The sequence below is a fragment of the Cupressus sempervirens genome, chromosome 1 (assembly GCF_028749045.1).
Source record: "Cupressus sempervirens isolate cs-2001-9-10 chromosome 1, ASM2874904v1, whole genome shotgun sequence".
Taxonomy (NCBI): Eukaryota; Viridiplantae; Streptophyta; class Pinopsida; order Cupressales; family Cupressaceae; genus Cupressus; species Cupressus sempervirens.
In genome coordinates, this window is record NC_143118.1 from 646,661,782 (window position 1) to 646,684,862 (window position 23,081).

General features: G+C 37.9%; 1 protein-coding gene across 1 annotated transcript in view; it reads left to right on the top strand.

Annotated features, from left to right (window-relative positions):
- The window catches only part of LOC149579564 (uncharacterized), a 64,020-nt gene that overhangs the window by 4,191 nt on the left and 36,748 nt on the right, over window positions 1–23,081 (top strand). Inside the window, exons 3-5 of the mRNA XM_089785902.1 lie at window positions 2–105; window positions 12,162–12,288; window positions 12,435–12,529. Of these exons, the coding sequence (XP_089642028.1) occupies window positions 2–105; window positions 12,162–12,288; window positions 12,435–12,529 (326 nt within the window). The remainder of the gene's footprint in view (window position 1; window positions 106–12,161; window positions 12,289–12,434; window positions 12,530–23,081) is intronic.

Below are 23,081 nucleotides of genomic sequence, written 5' to 3' on the forward strand. Positions count from 1 at the left end.
GATCAAGAACGATCGAGGCCATGCCTTGCAATGCAGTCATTATCTTCCATCCCCATTTCTAGAAAACACATCACTTCCTTGTGTTATTTACTGCCATGGAAACAGGTTAGATAAACATCTCTTGTCTAGATTTTTAATTTCTGGATACATATCTGATTGCCATATTCGTAGCTGGCACTTACGTGTGAGTAATTCATGCAAGTAAATTTTGAATGTACTTATGTTCTAAATAAAATAAACATTAATGAGACGTAGAACAACATCAACCAAACTATCATAAAATAGTGGTTGTGTCTGTTCCTAGTAAGTTAAGAACTAAAACAATACATAAAAGTGTTTTGATTTAGAATGAACACTTTTTGTATATTTCTGTGCTTTAAATTATTTCATGAATGCTTTATTTAAATTTGTTAACATTATTGATTTGAGGAAGATTTGATTATTAGCTCACTATTGTTATGCATTGCATGCATGCCTGCATCAAACCTTGTTTTCTGAAGTTTGGTGGAATTGTTTCTCAGAATTGCTAAATCATGTTGAGTGGAAAAGTAATTTTCACATTCCTTTGTGGAAGTTCTAGAATCAGTTTGCAGAACCACAGTCCAAATTTTTCATATAATCATATATTGGGTTATGAATGGATTTTGGTTATTGGCTATAGCATTTGTTTTAGTTTAAGGACATCTTATTTTTCAAGGAGTTAGTTAGACCTTGCAATTATTAACCCAACTTTTTTGACAATCCAATCCTAAGGTTTACCATTCAGTTAGAATTTCATTTTTTATAAGGAAATTTGTTGAGATTTTAGATCAGAGTTCCACGGAGTGGCCTTTTATCCTGGTCTTTGATCTTCACTTTATCTCTATTATTATTTTTGAGTTTGGACTGACTCTATTATACCTTCAAAAGAGGGAATGCATAATCTGATTCATGTCTGTACCTATATGATCGTATGGAGGCTAAGGAATTTTAATTACAATGATCGAAACATCGATATTTAAATACTCCCATTGTTCAGAATTGCACGATTTTGTTGGTCCATAATTAGTTTTTCAATATGTTTTAAATTTTCTTCAAACAATTACCCACAACATCATCTTCACAGGAATCATACATTTTGTGATTGCTTCTTCCTAATTTGCTCTAGAATTTGCTAAAAAACCACTATGGCAACAAATTACGGTTTGCATCTCACCAATTTATATATCCTTGTGATAATGCACCTCAAGACTAGAATCTTGTAACCAAAGCAACATATACAAATATCCACACACACACACACAACCAGGGTTAGGCATCAAATTCTATTTATAGATTATTATTAATATTCCACAAATGTATTAGAGTTGGAAGGAGAGACATGATATGTCTGCCTAAAGCCATTTCTACACCAATCCCAAGAGGAATGCCTACCACAATCCTCTTACTTGGTGGCTTGTTCCTGTTTTCCCCATCCCGCCTCATCTTTCAGAAAACTCGCACCATTTTGTGAGTTGGGGGGTAAGGTTATGAGTGGGTTCCTTGTTTCTTTGGTGTAGACCCTCTGGTTCATTCTAAGATGGCCTATTACATAGTTTTGGCAACCCCTTTGCTTATGTTTCAGGTTCTTCCTTTCACAAGGTGGGTTCTAGATAGTATGCGTAACTATTCTCAATTACCATCTTGTGGAGTTTAGAGGAGGTTGCAAGTGTGTTTTTTGACTGTTCAACTTAAAGACACTGGTGCATTCTAGGATGGCTATTTTGCAACTTTGGCAACCCCCTTTGTTTACACTTAATGCTCTTTCTATTAGACCAGTTGCAGTCAATCAAGCACATCCTTTTTGATTATAGCTAGTCCAGATCCTAGCTAGATTTGATCATTGTGCCCTTTTATCAATCAATTACATTTTATATCACCTTCTGTGAATAGAATGGGCTGAAAGTTAAATTTAACTTGTAAAATCTATTGGCACCAAAGAGGGCTGTGTAAAAGTGTACAGGATCTCTGATAGAGTAAAGTAACAAGTTCTGATGATAATTCTCTGTAGGTCTGATGTCGAATAGAACTGATTTGAAGATTATATGTATATGAAAGTCGCTACAGAGAACAACTTAATTGTTGACTAAGCCTATAATATGTAGTAGTTCTTGTGTAACAGTAAGTTCTGTATGTGAATTTATGACTGTTGATTATTAAATTTGGACTGCAGACAATCACTACTGAAGGTGAATGCCGTTGTAATTGATTACATTTCTCATCAGCAGCAATTCATATATATATATATATATATATATATGATTGTAATGGGCACCCCTGGATGTCCCAAAAAACTAAACCAAATTGCTGAAAGGAATTATGTCAAACAGTTTGCATCCAACTTCTTATTTCTCCGTTTAATGTTTTAAACCCCTTATAATTCCGGAAATCAAACATTTATTGTTTGTTGTGTTTCATGCATGGAATTGGTATCATACAACATAAACAAGAAAGCAACTACAATGATATGCAAAGTGGAAATGAACTGCTGCTAATAAAATGTTATTTTCAGAATTCATAAAATCAAATACATAGCAGATTTATCAACTCACTAATTACTTCAGCAATATTGTCATAATACTCCAGCCTATGCTTACGAACTTGCTGCTACAATACTTTGTCCTCCAATCAGTCCACTACCTTCATAATACCATTCCCTCCAAGCGGCATAAGCGTCGGACAAGTAGTGAAGAAGATATGAGCAAAATATCAAATCTGCCTGTAGCCGGAAATGCAACTAAACTGCCTGATAATGAAGCCAATAAGAAAGAATTCCAAAGGCCAAACCCCAAAGGAATGACGTCTAGAATGTTACAAGAGAGGATAGACGTCCTCAAATGCCAAGAACAGAGCTGCAACTCACACACCAATTTCTTCTCATATTCAACCTGTCTAATGAAGCCACAAATGCTTCCTTTTATTCTATTCCCACGGGTCCCCTCAACTTATATGGGCAATGTGGGATAAAAGATGTGTAATATAAAACATATATTAAAATACCCCTTATGTCTCCCTTGGGTACACATCACCATAAAATAAATATTAAAGTAACACTTTAATATTTTACAATTAAATTAGACGTTACTTTAATAAAACTTCAGGCATTAAAATGTATTAGCAATCGGACTCCGAATAATGCGAGTGATAGCTCATCGGAAAGCTCTCACCGAGGAGTATTGAATCCAATCACCAAAATTGACCTGCACTATGTCCTGCCGACTTACTAAAAATAGTAAGTATGCCTGAAACTAAGTAAATCAACTTCGTTTTGGCCCAAACTGGAAATGACTAGGCCAAAACACTCCAAGATCCCATTAAACCCTTCGTTAGCCCTCGGGACCATGTAGAACAAGGCTAACGCGCACACACTTGGTCAACTGCTAAAATGGGGACATTACAGTCCGCCCCCCTTGAAATTGCTTGTCCTCAAGCAACCTCAGTCCAGCCTGCTGAATAACCTGCTCACTCTCCCATGTAGAATCTTCCTCCGGCAGGTCTTTCCATTTGACCAAATACTCCTTCACTATCCTGTTTCTAAGCTTCCTCTCTCTGGTATCCACAATAGCCTCAGGTACTAACACAAGCTTCCCCTCCTCATCCAAAGGGGGTAAATCTGCAGAAGGCACTACACTCTGACCAATGGCTTTCTTAAGCCTAGACACATGAAACACATTGTGCACTCGATTGCCCTCTGGAAGCTCAAGCTCATAGGCGACTTTGCCCACTTTGCGAATCACCTTGTAAGGACCATAAAATCTAGGTTTCAACTTTTCAGCTCCGCTCTTCTTGAGCGATGATTGTCTATATGGTTGTAGCCTCAAGTAAACCATATCCCCTTCCTCGAAGCTACGCTCTATTCGGTGCTGATCAGCATACAATTTCTGTTGATTCTGGGCCTGTTGTATATTCTCTTTGAGTACTTTCAGGATGTCCTGACTATCCTGCAATAAGTTTTTGGCTTTGGGCACTCTACTGTCCCCCAAAACTAAATCCATGAAGCTAGGTGCTTCATAACCATAGAGTGCCATGAAAGGAGTCATCTTGATGGACATATGATAAGTGGTGTTATAACAATACTCTCCCATATGCAACCATCTGATCCAAGCCTTTTGTTGTGTAGTTACATAGTTCCTCAAATATCCTTCCGCCCATTTATTCACAATCTCTGTTTGCCCATCTGTTTGCGGATGATAACTAGTGCTAGGTGTAAGATCTGTACCACACAACCTAAACAACTTTTGCCAAAAAACACTCATAAACTTACTATCCCGGTCGCTGACAATGAATTTGGGCAGCCCATGTAACCTGAATATCTCTTTAAAGAAAAGATCTGCCACCTGTGTTGCTGTGTAAGTGGACGGAATAGCAAAGAAGTGAGCAAACTTCGTCAAGCGGTCCACCACCACATAGATGCAATCCCTTCCCTGCACTCGTGGTAAACCAGTGATGAAGTCCATCGAAATACTTTCCCATTTCCTATCAGGAATGGGCAAGGGCTGTAATAAACCTGCAGGAAATGTGTGTTCTCCCTTATTCTGTTGACAAACCATACACTCCCTGACATACCTCTGAACATCATCCTTGAGCCCTTTCCATGAAAACCGCTCTCGGATCTGCCTGTAGGTCTTGAAGACCCCCGGATGTCCTGCTGTGGGTGCATCATGAAATGCCTTCAATATCGCCTCTCTCAAATGTGATGACGGAATCAAATAAACCCTGTCCTGAACTCTGATCAATCCATCTATCACCTCATAGCGATCATCCTGTATGGTACCTGAAATCAATCCAGAAGCCCAAGCATCTCCGACATACTCTGCTATAATCCGATCTCTCCAATCTCCTGAAATCTCTGCCAGAGCACATAAGTGAGGTCTCCGAGATAAGGCATCAGCCACCACATTTTTCTTACCTTTGACAAACTCTATGTCAAAGTCATAAGCCTGCAATTTAGTCACCCATTTTTGTTGCCGGTCATTAAGATCACGCTGGCTCATGAAGTATTTAATACTGTTGTGATCAGTCTTGATCACAAAACGTCCACCTACCAAATATGATCGAAATTTGGCCAATGCATGCATTATGGCCAACATCTCCCGGTCATAGACAGAATAACTTTTCTCAACTCCTCGGAGCTTCCTACTCTCGAATGCAATGGGATGCTTCTCCTGCATCAATACTGCTCCAATCCCATCACCTGATGCATCACAATGAAGCTCAAAAGGCTTTGTGAAATCCGGTAGAGCTAGAACTGGACATGAAGACATTACTTGCTTGAAATGCTCAAAACACCTCTGTGCTGCCCCTGTCCACACGAAGGCTCCTTTCCTGGTAAGATTTGTCAAGGGTGTAGCAATCTGTGAGAATCCCTTAACAAACCTTCTATAAAAACTACATAAACCAAAGAATCCCTTAAGCTGTGTAAGGTTTGTGGGAGTAGGCCACTCTACAATAGCTCTAATCTTTTCGGGATCAACCTGAACGCCATTTGCACTAATGATATGCCCCAGGTAAAGGAGCTCAGTCATGCCAAACTCACATTTAGATTCCTTGGCATACAATGACTCTCTCTCCAGAATAGATAACACCTCCTCCAGATGATGTAAGTGCTCCTCCCAGGTCTTACTGAAGACCAAGATGTCATCAAAGAAGATCAAGACAAATCTCCTCAGCTGCTTCCTGAATACCTGGTTCATGCAACTTTGAAATGTAGCAGATGCATTGGTTAGACCAAATGGCATAACCATGAACTCAAAGTGGCCATAGTGACATCGGAAGGCTGTTTTCTCAATGTCCTTTGCTCTCATCCTGATCTGATGGTATCCGGATCGCAAATCAATTTTGGTGAAGAAGCATGCCCCATGCAACTCATCAATCAGCTCATCAATCTTAGGAATGGGATACCTGTTTTTAATTGTTTTCTTATTCAGTGCCCTGTAATCGATGCACATGCGCATTGTCCCATCCTTCTTCTTTACCAATACTACTGCTGAAGCAAAAGGGCTCTTACTGGGCCTGATATGCCCCATCTCCAACAAATCCTTAATCGCCTTCTCTATCTCATCCTTGCGTTTCTTAGGATGACGATAGGGAGTAATCATAACTGGTTTGGCTCCCTCCTCGAGCTCAATAACATGTTCCATCCCTCTATCAGGAGGAACCCTATGAGGAATATCGCTAAATACTTTAGCGTGTCTATCAAGTATCTTCTGGACATCTAGTGGATGACTCTTTTCTTGTGGCTCTGGTGAAGTTGGCATAATGTGGCACTCTGCCGCCCACTCTATGTCATCATGACGAAAAAGTCTCTGCATTCTCCTTAAGGACACTATTCTGCAACCTCCATCTGAAAGCCCTCTAAGTACCACAGTTCTCCCCTCATGCTGGAATCTCATCTCCAATTTCGCTAGATTGAGTGTGAACTCAACTAGTGAAGCCATCCATGTCATGTCGAGGATGACATCATAATCTCCCATGTCCACAACATAGAACTCATCTTCCAACTTGTAGCCATCTCCAAACCTGATGCGAAGATTAGATATCTTCCGAGTGCATAATAACTTATCACCGTTAGCCACCATGACTCTAAACCCATCATGCTCCTCTGTCTGTAACCCTCTCCTGGCTACCAACTGTGCATCTATGAAGTTATGTGTAGCCCCAGTGTCAATAAGAGATATCACTTTCTGCCCCTGGATAGTACCCCTGACCTTAAATGTGACTGCCTTTTGGGCCCCTGTCAAGCGTGCCAACGATCTATCATCCTTAGGAATGTTGCTCTCCTCTATAGTGTTATCCTCATCTGAATCGGAGTGCTGATCCTCCCCTTCTGACTCTGACTCTTCTGCTGAAAAATACTCCATTTGATTTGCCATAGCCTTGAGAGAACATTTATGAGATAAGTCCCAAGGCTCTCTACAATGGAAGCACAGCTTCTTCTTTCGAAGTTCATTCAAGGTTTCATTGTCTAGTCCTTTTGATCCTTCTTTGGGTTTGCTATACTCTTTCTGAAATGATTTTTTGTCTTTGTCCTTGCGGTAGGAAGAATCTGTTGAATGGTTTTTTCCTTTGTATACCGAAGGGGCTAAATCTCGTGCCTTTTTAGTTGCTTCAGCTAACGTGAGTGGATCATGTCCCTTCACCCAACCTCGTAATGGATCAGCAAGACCATCACAAAATAACACCACCAATCTCCTAGGAGAGATATCAGTAACAAGTACAGACAAGCGCTGAAACTCGGCAATGTAAGCATCCACAAAACCTGACTGTTTTAACTGTGCTAGCTCCTTGAAATGTAACTCGGGATCCTTAGTGTCAAATCTCCCAATCAATGTTTCGGTGAATTCCTCATAAGATGTAATCTGATTATGCCCCAAAGTCACCATGCCATGATGCCACCATTCATGTGCAACGCCATCCAAGTGCATAGCTGCATACTTGATAGCCTCCTCCTCAGGCATAGGATTAAGCTGCAAGTATGTATCTACCTTCTGCACCCAAGCTCGTGCAGTCATCTTCCCTGAAGCATCATAATAAGGTAAAGAAAGTTTTCCAACTTTCTTCCTCAGCTCAAAGTTTTGATTCCTCCCTCCTGCTTTAGGCATGTGTCTCATCCTCAAGTCCATATAATCTCAAAGAGAAATATCCGCCTGAAACTCTGGTCCACTAGCCTCCCAATCCCTCCTGAATTGATCCTGTAACTCGGTAATCTGCGGTTCGTTTACTGGATGAACCGGATCTCTGGGTGGAAAAGTGGGTAGAAGAGGTCTCGAGCTCACAGTCCGTGCTGGGCGTGCAACGTGTCTAAAGTTATCAGCCTCATTCCCATTGTTGCCGTGTCCATTATTACCATTAATGTTATTCTCAGGACCATTGTTGTTGCCTTGGCCTTCATGGTTATTGTTTCCCCTGTTGTTATTGTTTCCCTCGTTGTTATTGTTTCTGTTGTTTGCATCACCTGGATTAATATTGACACCCATCTGTCTAGCCATGAGCTGCAACATCATGTCCATTCGCCTATTCTGCTCCTGCTGCATACGCTGCCCCTGCTCTAATGTATCGAGTAACTGTCGGAATAGTACCTCCCCTTGATCTGGACCAGTATTTCTGCCTCCGCCTAATCCTGTATTCCTGTCATCTCGATCACCCATATTATTGTCCTGATCACGGAATATCTCCTTTGTGTCTGTATGGTTGAATTCAATATCCCCCTGCACGGATGTACTAGACTGTTTGCTTTGCAAGTCTGAAATCCTATTTTGTCTTGCTCTGGTATCACGGAAATTATAAGACCCCTGTCGCATGCTCAAACATAAATGCTTAGCTTGTGTTTTTTTTACTTACTTTTTCCCTCTATCCGGCTGTTCCAAATTCCCTATAAGACCTCCACAGGATGGCAGGACTTATAGCTCTGATACCACTGTAATGGGCACCCCTGGATGTCCCAAAAAACTAAACCAAATTGCTGAAAGGAATTATGTCAAACAGTTTGCATCCAACTTCTTATTTCTCCGTTTAATGTTTTAAACCCCTTATAATTCCGGAAATCAAACATTTATTGTTTGTTGTGTTTCATGCATGGAATTGGTATCATACAACATAAACAAGAAAGCAACTACAATGATATGCAAAGTGGAAATGAACTGCTGCTAATAAAATGTTATTTTCAGAATTCATAAAATCAAATACATAGCAGATTTATCAACTCACTAATTACTTCAGCAATATTGTCATAATACTCCAGCCCATGCTTACGAACTTGTTGCTACAATACTTTGTCCTCCAATCAGTCCACTACCTTCATAATACCATTCCCTCCAAGCGGCATAAGCGTCGGACAAGTAGTGAAGAAGATATGAGCAAAATATCAAATCTGCCTGTAGCCGGAAATGCAACTAAACTGCCTGATAATGAAGCCAATAAGAAAGAATTCCAAAGGCCAAACCCCAAAGGAATGACGTCTAGAATGTTACAAGAGAGGATAGACGTCCTCAAATGCCAAGAACAGAGCTGCAACTCACACACCAATTTCTTCTCATATTCAACCTGTCTAATGAAGCCACAAATGCTTCCTTTTATTCTATTCCCACGGGTCCCCTCAACTCATATGGGCAATGTGGGATAAAAGATGTGTAATATAAAACATATATTAAAATACCCCTTATGTCTCCCTTGGGTACACATCACCATAAAATAAATATTAAAGTAACACTTTAATATTTTACAATTAAATTAGACGTTACTTTAATAAAACTTCAGGCATTAAAATGTATTAGCAATCGGACTCCGAATAATGCGAGTGATAGCTCATCGGAAAGCTCTCACCGAGGAGTATCGAATCCAATCACCAAAATTGACTTGCACTATGTCCTGCCGACTTACTAAAAATAGTAAGTATGCCTGAAACTAAGTAAATCAACTTCGTTTTGGCCCAAACTGGAAATGACTAGGCCAAAACACTCCAAGATCCCATTAAACCCTTCGTTAGCCCTCGGGACAATGTAGAACAAGGCTAACGCGCACACACTTGGTCAACTGCTAAAATGGGGACATTACAATGATGTTCAATAGTCATGTCACATAGGGACATGACTCTACGTGGCTATTGCCACATAGGGTCATGTCCCTATGTGGCACGACCAACCTTTAATTAACAATGGTCTTAACAACCATTTGAAAGGTGCTGAAGTTAAGAATCCAATCATCCTGTTCAAGTTATCGGGTGTTACAAAGAAGCCCAATCAGATCATATTTAATTTATTACATTGGATATATATATATATACACACAATTTCTTGATTTAACTTATACAGAAGCTAATAATATACATACAATATGATCTGTGGATGATTCAATTCGATTGATGCTATCACCTTTGACAGGCTGACTGGGCTGACTGGGCTGTGGCCAGAGTCAAAATTAAATTGTAAAATAAATTGGCACTAAAGCGGGCCGACCTTGTAATTAGATTTGTAAAAGCTCATATGAATATTATATGAGGCAGCGATCGGTAACTTCTATAATGCTGTGATCTGAATATTCTATAAGGCAGTGATCTAGTCTAAGAAAAGGTAGCGGCGAATGTGACATACTTGTGAGTTACAGGCTGCAAATTATAATTCCTTGACAGTGAATTATCATAAGGTCAGATCTGGACACACATCTCTTCATATATATATCATTCTTCTAAGGTCAACATCTATTTATGCATTGGCGATACCTCCTTGGTTGGCGATATTACGGATTTGCTTCATTGATCAGTGATTTTCAGCAAATCAATAGCTGACTGTTATCTAATTTGGTTGATAAAAGGGCAATATTAGATGATCTAATTTGGTGCCTCCTATTAGGAGGTTTTCCCAGGGTGATTGTGTTGTGTTCTTGTGTTTCTCTCTTTGTTTTCAATTTGGTGTTGCCTCTGATCACTAAAATTAACAATCTGATATTCTACTATGGGCATTCATTTAAGCATCATCTATTCTTTATATGCAGCTAGAATTAATTTAAAATTATACCCAATTACTTGTAAGAAGTAAGGATGCTGAAGTTGGTCAATGTTATTTAACATCAGTTTGCTGATCTGAATAATTCGATAATTTCTTGGATGTAAGTGCTGATCAATATCTACGAATTGACTTTAGTTATTTTTTGTGCTCTTCATGCTGATTACTTAGACAATCCTTGATGATTATTTTTGCCGATGCAAGGAATTGGTGAATGTATTAAGTGTTGGATGATCTGCTCATGCCTCGTATTCTGAAGTGTTGGATGATCTGCTCGTGCCTCATATTCTGCTCTGCTCTTTAATGAGTACTAATTGCTGATTATTTATTCATTCACAACTTGTCCCCTTCAATCTTTGAAATCAGTTCTCCCTTATACTTTATTTGTGGAAGGGTCACCACCTTCCATAAGGATTGGGTGACCATTTTTAATTGTTACCTTCGGAGAATAATATAATTTTCCCCAAATTGATCTCCCTAATGCCCTGCTCAATGAAACCTTCTGCCCTTTTATATCTTCCAATGTGGGGGAGAGTCACACTTCATCATCTTGTTTTCCCCTTTGCTATGGGTTCAACCTTTCACAATTACCATCCTTTGAAAGAGCCACAACCCTTCAACATTTCTGCCATTTGTAAGATTCAAAACCCTTCATAATTGTCCCTTTGAAAGAGTCACAACCTGTCATAGTTGTACCTCTTAGTAAGAATCACAACCCTTTCGAAGAGTAACAGCCCTTTTTAATTTTACCCCTTTGAAAGAGTGGCATATTTTCTTCACATTCTTTTCTTCTTCCATTAATTCTATGCTCTCCTCTTCATCCTTCCTACATATCCCCTTTTAAATGAACTCTACTCCCTTTTATAGCTTATTTTGAGGGCATCATAACTCTTCATTATGTATCTCTTTACCTTTATTTAACTTAATTTACTTGTACTTATATTATATTATTATTTATCTATTTATTTGTTTTATATATATATATATATTGATGGGTAATGGGCCGAAGTTGAGATTCATTATTAGTATTTGTTAAATTCAAGTAGACTCAAACTCAAGACCTCCCAAATTAGAGACTCCAACTTACTGTGTGCTGTAGGCTGTTACCTATTTGTTTTTATATTTAAATTTTGTTATTATAATTTATTATTTAATCCTATTTCAAAAAGGGACATTACATTGTATAAAGTGTCTTTATAGAGTTCAGATTTTTTTTTTTTTGCTAAATGGCAGCCTTTTAAACTGGCAAACACTCCACAAATTTAGACCCATGAGGTCAATGGCCCATCATTGTCACAAAGCTTGCAAGCACAATGTTTCTGTGGGGTTTGAATCTTGGTGGCAGCCTCATCAACAAAGTGTTTTTAGTGCTGTTTTAAATGAGTCACCCAGAGCTCAGTATTTGTCAACATAACACGGGATGTTTTTATAAAAGCAGAGTTATTCATATTTATAGCAACTAATGGTTTTCATATTGGAGGAGCTCTTATCCTACTTAGCAAGTATGTACCAAATGTTTTCAAGTTAAGAAACTTATTGTTCTAGGTATTTTTTAAAGTGAGATAAGTTAAATTTGTTTTTAGATAAATGATAAGTAGCAGGTATAATTGGTTGATTTTTCTGACCATTTGGTTGGTGTTGCAGTGGCTGTCGAGCAGATGCTAATGAGGCAGCAGTTATACTTTTACCTTCGAACATTACAGTTTTCACTCTTGATTTTTCTGGCTCAGGCCTGTCCGATGGTGATTTTGTGAGTCTAGGATGGCATGAGGTAAGTAGATTCTTTCCATACAGCTCAAATTGGTATGATTTTGAGGGATTGTACCTTCTATTTTCAGAAATTAGTTCTTGGTGTTTTCTATGCTCTTATGGTATGTCTTTGTACGCAGAAATAATTGGTATTTCTTAAATGTGCAGAAAGACGATCTTAAAGCAGCTGTCTCATATCTGCGTAATATGAAAAATATCTCTTGCATTGGACTGTGGGGAAGATCAATGGGTGCTGTTACAAGGTCTTTACTACAATGTCTATCAACACTCCCTTTTTAAATTTCCTTTTTTAACAGTGGGTAATATTTACAAATATAAGCTTATACAAGCATTTAAATGTAAGATTCTATGAGGTGCAGCTACCAAGGAGCACAAAATCAAGACAGTATAAAAGTAGAACAGCTCACAAGGAGCATAATATCCCAGCTACTATAAGTCTATTAATACAACAAAACAAAAACCAAAGTAAAGAGGACAGAACATCCACACAGCATCAAGGCTGCTTTCCTTCTGCCTTTCCCTTGGCTGATTCTCATTTCTCTAGAGTTTCTGAAACCTGTTTAAATAATCGTGGTGAGGACTCGTGAATCCTTACCTGAGTCAGGTTCTTTGACTCTCTAGCCTTGACTCTCAGACTCAAAATATTTGAAAATCAATTTGAAACAAAAAGATCCATGAAACACACAGAGATATATGTATATTTTTCCTTAATTGCTGAACTTTGGCACTGAATTTGGGTCCAAAACAAAAAAAGGCTTGCCAAGTCCTAGTCAAAGGCTCAACAGATATGATATAGAAGGGAAAACAGTTCATTAGAAGGGCATATGGAGGAAGGAAGAAGAGGAGAGTGTAAGAGTTGTGATTATGAAGAGTTGTGACTCGTCAAAAGGGTTGCAGTAATGAAGGGTCATGACTCTTGCCAAAAGTCAGACATGGTGAAGAGGTGTGACCTTCCTTTATACGGGAAGATGTAAAAGGGACAAATATTCATTTGAAATGATCCAAAAAGGATCAATGAAATAAAAGGAACTAAGTATTTGTTTTGTAATCAGAAAAGGAGGAATCAGAAGTACAGATCTGATCTAAATAATAAGTGTAGATCTGATTTAAATAAGAAGTACAGATCTGATTGTGAAAGGTTGTGTCCCTTTCAAAGAGCAGAAATGATAAACAGTTGCAGTCCTTAAACTGCGCTAATGGTGAAAGGTCTTGTCTCTTGACAAAGAGTGTTTATGATTAAAAAAGGGTGGGACTACTTCCTCCCATTGAGATATATAAAGGGAAGAAGGTTCTTTTAGGAAAGGAGACATCACACTTACCCATCAAATACTAATTCAAATTTTTTATGAAATAATATTTTCTTAATATAGTTATCTTTTAAGAGGAACAACTTCTTCCATTGGTGATGCCTTTCTAATTGCATGTGTGCCCAAATAAGAACAGTTGAGTTGAGCTGGAACCATCAATGTCTACGAATCCCCTTAATATGGTAGAAATCCATGGAGACCCTTGAAGCTAGAACCTTCTATTTGTATTTCAGTTTTGTGGGCCAGTTCAGTTCTTTTAATTAGTTTAGTTTATCTACTGCAGTTAGCACATTGATTCTCACTACAAATAGATACCTCTATTTTAGAAATATCTGAAAAGACATGCTCTACAAGAAATGAGGAAAACATTTCGAAAGAGAGACTTACCATTTTTGACTCCTACTATTTTGTAACAAATATTTTTAAAATTTTCCTTTATTTGGTTTCCCTCCAAGCCATCCAATAGAAAGCTGCTTGTTTGTCTTGAGTATTTTTGTCTTTCATTCTAGCTAATTCCCTACCATGACTTTATTCTGTCACAAGCCCTTTTTTTTTTCAGATGTCAAACATATGAAGAATGTGCATTTTTGTTCCTTTCGAGGAGTTAGGCATGACCATAGTCCATTCCCCTTGTCTCTTCCTTTCTATGTGTAAATGTGCTACACTCAATAATTAAAATTATAGATTTTAAGGTGAGATAAGCAATGACTACAGCCATGGTGGGGGGGTGGAATGTTTCTAACAAGGTGTTTTGGAGAGGAGGGTAGGGCATGGGATAAGAGAGATTTGGGGCATTGTCTCCTAAAAATGACCCTCATTTCTTCTCATACATTTAGTCTTTTTATATTGTAGTTTTTTTCTTAATAGAGAACTTTTGAACCACTTCCTACAATGATAAAATTCCCTTGATATCGTAAGTTATGCGCTTAGTGGGTCTAGTGCTGAGAATGTTGTTGATGTTAGTTTTGTACCACTGCATAACATATTAGCAATTGAATATCTGATACGGAGTATCAAACACACAATTCCTCTCTTGAAAAGTTAATACTTATGCAGACATAAGCAAGAACTCCAATGTTCCTTACACCTGTGGATACTGACTCAGTATATCGATGTGATTTTCTGGTAATCATGTAGGCAGGCTTACGTTATTATTCATTCGAATATAACTTGGTGGTACTTCGCTTGCTTGACTTATTCTTTTCTACTTGATCACTTTCACTTTCAACTACTACCACTAAATGCTTATTGCTCTACTACTACTCCTATGGATGGAGAAATTAGGAAATGGACAGGGATCTAACCAAATGAAAGCTTGCCAGCGACGCTACCTCTATTGGTGCAATGATTCTAAGGGATACTCTTCAGATTTTCACATTGACATCTATCTTCCAACGCAACTTGAAGTACAAGCGGAAAGATAATATGCAAGTAGAACTTAGGAGCGATGGACAAGATTACCACACAAGGCTTCCTAACAAGCCGCTAGGATGCTAGTGGCCTAGTATATAGGTCCCTATCAAACATTCACTAACATCACCATACAATTAGCCATCTACTTCTACTCTAACAACATGAAATGAAATCCTACTTTAATATGAGAGATGGGAAGAACCATGCAATACACCAAAATGATCATGTATATCCACCATGCAAGCCACAACAATGAATAGAGAACAATTTTGATAGTATTTTGGCAACGATTCTCCAACATAACTCTCACAAATGAGAGCAAAATGGCCTTATATAGAGGCTCCAAATTACAATGAATGGCCAAGATTAAGAGGCAAAATCGAGGGCCAAGATTATATCTTACAAACCCCAATTAGGGTTACCATTATTCAACCAATTACATGAGGGCACCAACTTTGTGGGCCAATGAGAAAATTACAATAATTTGTCAACCAATGAGAACATAGGACACTTGGCATGATTTGATTGCATGCACATGAAAGTGCCAACTCATCAACCTTATCTTATAAATTTATTCAATCCTTGAGATAAGGTGAAGCCTTGGATGCTTGAGCTTGTCCTTAGAAACTTTCTCATCATCACTTGAACTTGCTTGTACTTGATGTCTTGACCCTGAAAGGATGAGGTCTTCATGCACTTGGGGTAATCTTGCCTTGGCCTCGATGGCTTCCCTGGATATGAACTTCTTTGCAACTTGAGAGCCTTGCTCTTGGCCACTACCTTGAAATCAAACTTAACCTCCCCCATTATCCTTGCCTTCCTTAACCTTCCTGGTCTTCCAACCTTCCCATTCGAATCCAACCAAGCTAGCTTGCACGAATAGCCAAGACTTGCCTAGCCTCAAATATTTTCAAATCTCTTTTACTAATCCGATCTTTCTTGAAACTGTGGGGCTTCTTGAATCTCAATCTTCAATCAAATTCGCCCTTGACCCAATTTCATTCTTCACCAAAGCTCGCACTTCAACCTTTGCCGGCTTGCAATCAAATAGAAGGGCTAGGACCCCATGTAGAATTGCTTCTAGTTTTGTACTGCCCTAAGTTGTAACTCTAGATTCTTGCTTATAATTCTAACCCAATCAAATTTTCTCTTTCCATTTACAATTTCATCAATAAAGTAATACATCCAATTCTCGAATTGCATTCCTTGAGCTAAGCCCATGATCCGGCTGAGAAGCACAATGAGATCTCCATATTCTGATTTGAAGTCTGCCATTGTGAGCCTCGATGATCTGGTGACTCCTTTCCTTTGTGTAGCCAATCCTATTTTAGATGCATGAAATAAGCCTCTTGGTTATCTTGAAATGACTTGGCCGCTTGGTCCATCATTACCACTGTCATGCTCTTGTACTGGGGAATGTTGAATGCTTCTTCGATCGCTTGTCCGCCAATGTTGGCCAACACTCTTTCCCCTTCATCAAAAATGATGGATTTGCTAACCAAATCAAACCTGAATGCACATTCCATAACCAATTCTAGGCAAGGCAAGGTAGGAGGAAAGGCCGCCGAGTGTACAATTTCGCTCCTATATATCTTTTTTGCCATGGGGAATTGTCCTTTAGTTTGTCCTTTACCTGTATCATGTTTACTGCACTGACACTGGTATCAGTTATTCACCTTATTTTCGAGAAGAAAGTTGTTTTGGACATCATATCCTCTTTGTCTTTCTTAATATTTGTTCCCTTAGGGTTCTTGCTTGCACTAATATCTACCATCCTAAACGATTATTTTTTCGCCTTCGTTCTAAGTGATATGAACTACCCTTATCGATCTACAACCTTCTTTCTATCGATGGATTCTAACTTATTTCTGCCTCGCCAAGTCCTATCATTACACTTATCAATCTCCAATCTTCAACCCAGGGGTGGGACTACCACTTATTTTTGCCTCTTTGTGCCTTAGGATGGACTACACTTATATCTCCCAACTTCAACGTAGGGTGGTCTAGCTTATTTCTGCCTCTTCAAATGTCCTATCATGGATTCTACTCTTATCGATCTCTAATCTTCAACCTAGGATGGGATGATGAAGTGGTGGACGATGAATGCAAGAAGAACCAAGAGAAACAAAACTAGACAAGAACAAGGAGCGAAATCTACTTAAGGACCACTTTCAACTCTAAATGAATTGAATTTACCTTTACTAATGGCTGGGTTTTCTTTTGAATTTCGGATCAGACCTTAGAAAGTGCAAGCCCTTTGCTAATATTGATGCCTTAGTTGAAGAAATCAGAATTTTGTCCACTTGAAATTGCCCATGCATGTGCGACGAAAATCTAACTTTATCATTTGTTTTCTTCACCCACAAAATCGTCCAATCTCTAGGAGAAAATCACGTCTTTGCAAGTAAATCAGACCTTAATAAGAATTAGCTAGGGCAAAGAAAATCAGATTTGCCTTAAAAATTGCCCAAACATGGAGGAAATCAAACCTAAACCATGAGAAATTTGCCTTTATTAAAAAACCACCAAGCATGGAATATTCTTTTAATTCATAAATCTGCCCTAGCAAGAACTTAAACACTTGCAGATTTGCTTCTTATCAAGCAAAAAATCGTCCAAGGTAAGAGAAGCCTGTCCCCAACATGGAAGAAAATCACTAAAAGCTGCTGCCTTAGAAAATTGCCAAACAAAATGCAAATCTGTCCTTTGCCAAAATCGCCAAGGCACACTAAATCTGCTCCAAGCATAAAAGAGGAAGACGGAAGAATGAGGAGACAACGGGAAGGAGATCTCTCTTATACCTAATTCACTTGCCCTCCCTAGCTGGCCGACTTGCACTCAGGAGAGGAAAAGAAACAAAAAACATTAATTAGTGCACAATCTGGTCCCAATTAAATGATAAGCCAAAATTTAATTTTGCCACAATGAAATTTGCATTTTTAAATTGTTGGTTACACCAAATTTGCAAAAAATAAATAAATAAAGCCTTGGAGATGCTAAAATTTTTCATTTAATGATGTTTTAGTAATTAAAATATCATTTAAAATTGGATTTGGTAAGCCAAAATCGATTTTTTCAATTTTTAATTTACCAATTTCTTTAAAATTTTTAAAATCTTCAAGGCAAACTTGACCTATTTAATGCCAATTTTTGCAATTTAATCTAAATTGATTTTATTATGCAATTTTAATTTTTTAACAAAAATAAAATTATTTATCCAGAGTCTAAAATCGATTTTCCTATTTGATTTCACCATCACAAACTTAATTTTTTCACCAAAAAATTCAAGATTTTCCAAAAAACCCAATCTAACAAAAATTTCACTTCTTGAAAATTACTCAAGTTTATACAATCATATCCAAATTTTGAAAAACATCGTATAAGTACAAAATTCACAATTTTGTCTTGCCAAGTGTTGTTTGAAATTTGTTCGACCTAAGGATAAAATTGGTCGTTCCGGAAAATCAAGCTTAAAACCAGGTGAAAAATAAACCTAAACCTTCCTCCCTCTGGGCCTGAAGGTGTCCAAGAAGTAAAATTTTCTAAGATTGGAAATTTTTGGACAACTTCAAAAATTATTGCCAAGGCGACTGAAAAAGGGGGTCCCCAAAATTTTGGGGCGATGGTGTGAGAACCTCACAATAGAGTCTGTCTTGTTCATTTCTTGAATACATTTAACAAGGTTTAGAGATTAAAGGATGTGCTTAGTTGTTAGTCTATGGTAGGACCTGTACTAAAATTGGGTTGAACTCGATAAAGGTTCTTAAGTTATCATTGACATGGTTACAACATTCTACTGACACTTAATTGCTTTGAGTTCTTGGTGTTTTGAAGTGAAATTAGGCTTAGTAAAAAACCATACACTTGCTTCAACGCCATTGTGGTTCTCCAAACCCTTTGCAAGCTTCATTGCTTGCAAGCCAAACAAAAGATTGGAAAAGAGAAAAAAAAAATTAGAAAAGAGAAAAGGCAGTATCAAAGTGAAAATAAAGATGAAATTTGGTCTAAGGGTGTGCAATCATCTCTACCGGTGCTATAAAAATAATCACTAAAGGTAGAGCCATGATTGTGGTGCCATAGCGATAACTCCGTCGAGGCTATAGATACCTGACTGGCAACGAGGCTCTATCCAGGTTGCTTTTGAAGCAAGGATATTTACAATAGCAAGAGATTATCAAGTTCTTGTCAAGCGGGGAATACATCATTTGCACACACGTGAGTAACTTATGGTCAGGGTGCTTAGGAGCAACTTGAGAGTTTTGATAAACCATCTTGAGATTTTTGTTCTAAGTTATTTTATTTTTGAAATGTTCAGGAACATTTCACCAGTGGAGTCGCCAGATATTGTGAGGTTTTCACACCATCGCCTCAAATTTTGGGGACCCCCTTTTTTCTGGATCACCTTAGCAAATTTTTTGACTTTGTCCAAACTTTTCGATTTTAGAATTTTTTTTTGCCTTGGATGCCTTCGGAGCAGGAGTGAGGAGGTTAGATTTGTTTTTCACCCAATTTTAACTTGATTTTCTAGGACTGGTAATTTTATCCTTAGGCTGAACAAATTTCAAAGACAATATTTTTTCGATAATTTGGACCATACTTGGCATGATAAAATTACAAAATCCTGGACTTAGACGATTTATTTTGAAAATTGGATGTAATTATGGAATCTTTAGCATTTTTAAAATAAATAAATTTTTTAGATTTAGTTGTTTCGAAATTTTTTATTTTTTGGTGAAAAATTGATTTTGTGATGGTGAAATCAAATTGTAAAATTGATTTTAGACTCTAGAGAAAAATGTTTTTATTTTTGTTAGAATTAAAAATTAAAATTGCATGGCAAAATCAATTTTGGATTTAAATTGCAAAAATTGGCATTAAATGGATTAAATTTTGCCTTGAGGATTTTCAAATATTTAAAGAAATTAGTAATTTAAAATTGAAAAAAATAATTTTGGCTTGCCAAATCCGATTTTTAATGATATATTGATTACTAAATCGTCATTAAATGAAAACGTTTAGCATCTCATTACTAAATCCGATTGATTACTAAATCGTCATTAAATGAAAACGTTTAGCATCTCCAAGGCTTTATTTATTTTACTTTTGCAATTTTGGTCGAACCAGCAATTTAAAAATGCAAATTTTATTGTGTCAAAATTAAATTTTGGCTTATCATTTTATTAGGACCAGATTGTGCACTAATTAATGTTTTTTTTTGTTTCTTTTCCTCTTCTAAGTGCAAGTCGGCCAGTTAGGGAAGGCAAGTGAATTAGGTATAAGAGGGATTTCCTTCCCCTTGTCTCCTCATTCTTCCATCTTCCTCTTCCATGCTTGGAGCAGATTTAATTTGCTTTGGCGATTTTGGCAAATGACAGATTTGCATTTGGTTTGGCGATTTTGTAAAGCAAAAGCTCTTGGCGATTTTTTTCAATGTTGGAGACAGGCTTCTCTTACTTTGGACAATTTTTTTTGCTTGATAAGGAGCAGATCTATAGGTGTTTAAGTTCTTGCTAGGGCAGATTTATGAGTTAAAAGAAGATTCCATACTTGGCGGTTTTTTTTGTAAAGGCAAATTTCTCATGGTTTAGGTATGATTTTCTCCATGTTTGGGTAATTTTTAAGGTAGATCTAATTTTCCTTGCCCTAGCCAATTCTTGGTAAGGTTTGATTTACTTGCAAAGAGGTTGCGATTTTTTTCTAGAGAGTGGACGATTTTTGTTTGTGAGGAAAACAAGTGATGAAGTTTGATTTTTGTGCCACACACATGGGCAATTTCAAGTGGACAGAATTTTAATTTGTTTATCTAAGGCATCAATATTTGCAAGGGGCTTGAAAAACTTAAGTCTAATCCAAAACTCAAAAGAAGACCCAGCCATTGGTAAAGATAAATTCAATTCATTTAGAGTTGAAAGTGGTCCTTAAGTGGATTTTGCTCTTTTGTTTTTGTCTAGTTTTGTTTCTCTTGGTTCTTCTTGCATTCATCATCCACCACTTCATCATCCCATCTGAGGTTGAAGATTGAAGATTGATAAGGGTAGAATCCATGGTAAGACATTTGAAGAGGCAGAAATAAGCTAGACCACCTTAGATTGAAGTTGAGAGATATAAGTGTAGTCCATTCTAAGTGACAAAGAGGTAGAAATAAGTGGTAGTCCCACCCCTAGGTTGAAGGTTGGAGATTGATAAGTGTAGTGAGAGAACTTGGCGAGGCAAAAATGAGTTAGAATCCATCGATAGAAAGAAGGTTGGAGATCGATAAGGGTAGTCCATATCACTTAGAACAAAGAGGCATAAATAAGTGTTTAGGATGGTAGATGTTAGTACAAGCAAGAACCCTAAGGGAACAAATATTAAGAAATACAAAGAGGATATGATGCCCAAAACAACTTTATTCTAAAAAATGAGGCGAATATCCAATATCAATGTTGGTACAGTAAATATGATATAGTTGAAGGACAGACTAAAGGGAGGACAATCCCTCATGGAAAAGAAGATATACAGAAGTGGAATTGTACATGCAACAACTTTTCCTCCTGCCTTGCCTTGTTTAGAATTTGTTATGGAGTGTGCATCCAGATTTGACCTGATCAGTAAATCCATCATTTTTGATGAAGGGAAGAGGGTGTTGGCCAACATTGGTGGACAAGCAATTGAAGAAGTATTTAACATTCTCTAGTACAAGAGCATGACAGTGGTGATGATGAATCAGGCAATCAAGTCATTTCAGGATAACCAGGAAGCTTATTTCATGCATCTAAAATAGAATTGGCTACACGAGGGAAAGAAAGGAGTAACCAGATCATCGACACTCACAGTGGCAGATTTCAAATCAGAATATGGCGCTCTCATTTTGCTCCTCAGCTGGATCATGGGCCTAGCTCAAGGTATGCAATTTGAAAACTGGATGTACTTCTTTATTGATGTAATTGAAAAAGGAAAAAAAAGATTTGATTGGGCTAGGATCATAAGCGAGAATCTAGAGTTGCAGCTTACTACATGGGATCCTATCTATTTTTCCTAATTGCTAGATTGTATAAAAGTCCGGGACTTAAGGCCTTAGGAGAAATTGGTAGTGGGTCGAGGCAATATTTGGTGCATGAATGCTATCCACAGCTTCATTTGCACAACAACAAAGATTACAAAATGTTTTGTGATGCTTTTGCCATGAAGACAGTAAAGGTATTACAAGGGACACCTGCTAAGAGACTTTCATTGGAAGCAGAAGCAAAGATAAAGAAGAATGGGAGTTGGTTCATCCAATTTCCACAATTCACCTACATTAGAGTAGCAGGAAGCACAGTTTGTCCCAAGAGGCTTCCAAGATACCCCCCCGACAAGGTAGTTTTGATGGAATTGGGTGGGCAATTTGAGCATTATGACAGAATAATGAAACTCGAGGGTAAGTCATGGATTACCTTCTCATTCAGAATTGGCAATGATAGTTGCCCCAATCGTGTCACCTTTGCAGTTGCGGAGAAGGAATTGGAATGGTATCATCTAGGATGGTACAGAGCAAGGCAAGGATTTGATCCTAATGGTCTTATCAAGGTATCTTATGGAAACACATTTAAACATGCTCCCACTATAGAAGACTTTTTGGCCAATGCCAAGAATGACTTTCATGTGAGAAAGCTAGCTTTCTCAAGATTGTCGGTGAACATGATGAGAGATATTAGATGGAGAGGCATCGATACTCTCGATCAACTAGAAGATGATGGAGATGTGCTGAGAGAAGATTATGATACAGTAGAAGGAACATAGTTGAATCCAGTAGATTGGGATGACCATCAGGATCCCTATTTGGAGGCAGTTACAAGAACAATTGATTTACACACCGAGTTGTGGTACAATGAAAGATTAAGGAAGCTACAAAGTCAAAGGATACCCCTTACTTATGAGAAGATGAAGCCAAAAGAGGGTCCAATGGAATCAGTCGAACAAAAAGGTGAGGGAAGTAACCGGCAACAAGAAACAATTAGAGGCAAGAAGAGAGCTTCAGAGGTTGAGAAAAACAAAAAAAATCTGGAACCTCTAGCGAAGAGACAGCATGTGGCACTGTTAAGGGAAAGTATAT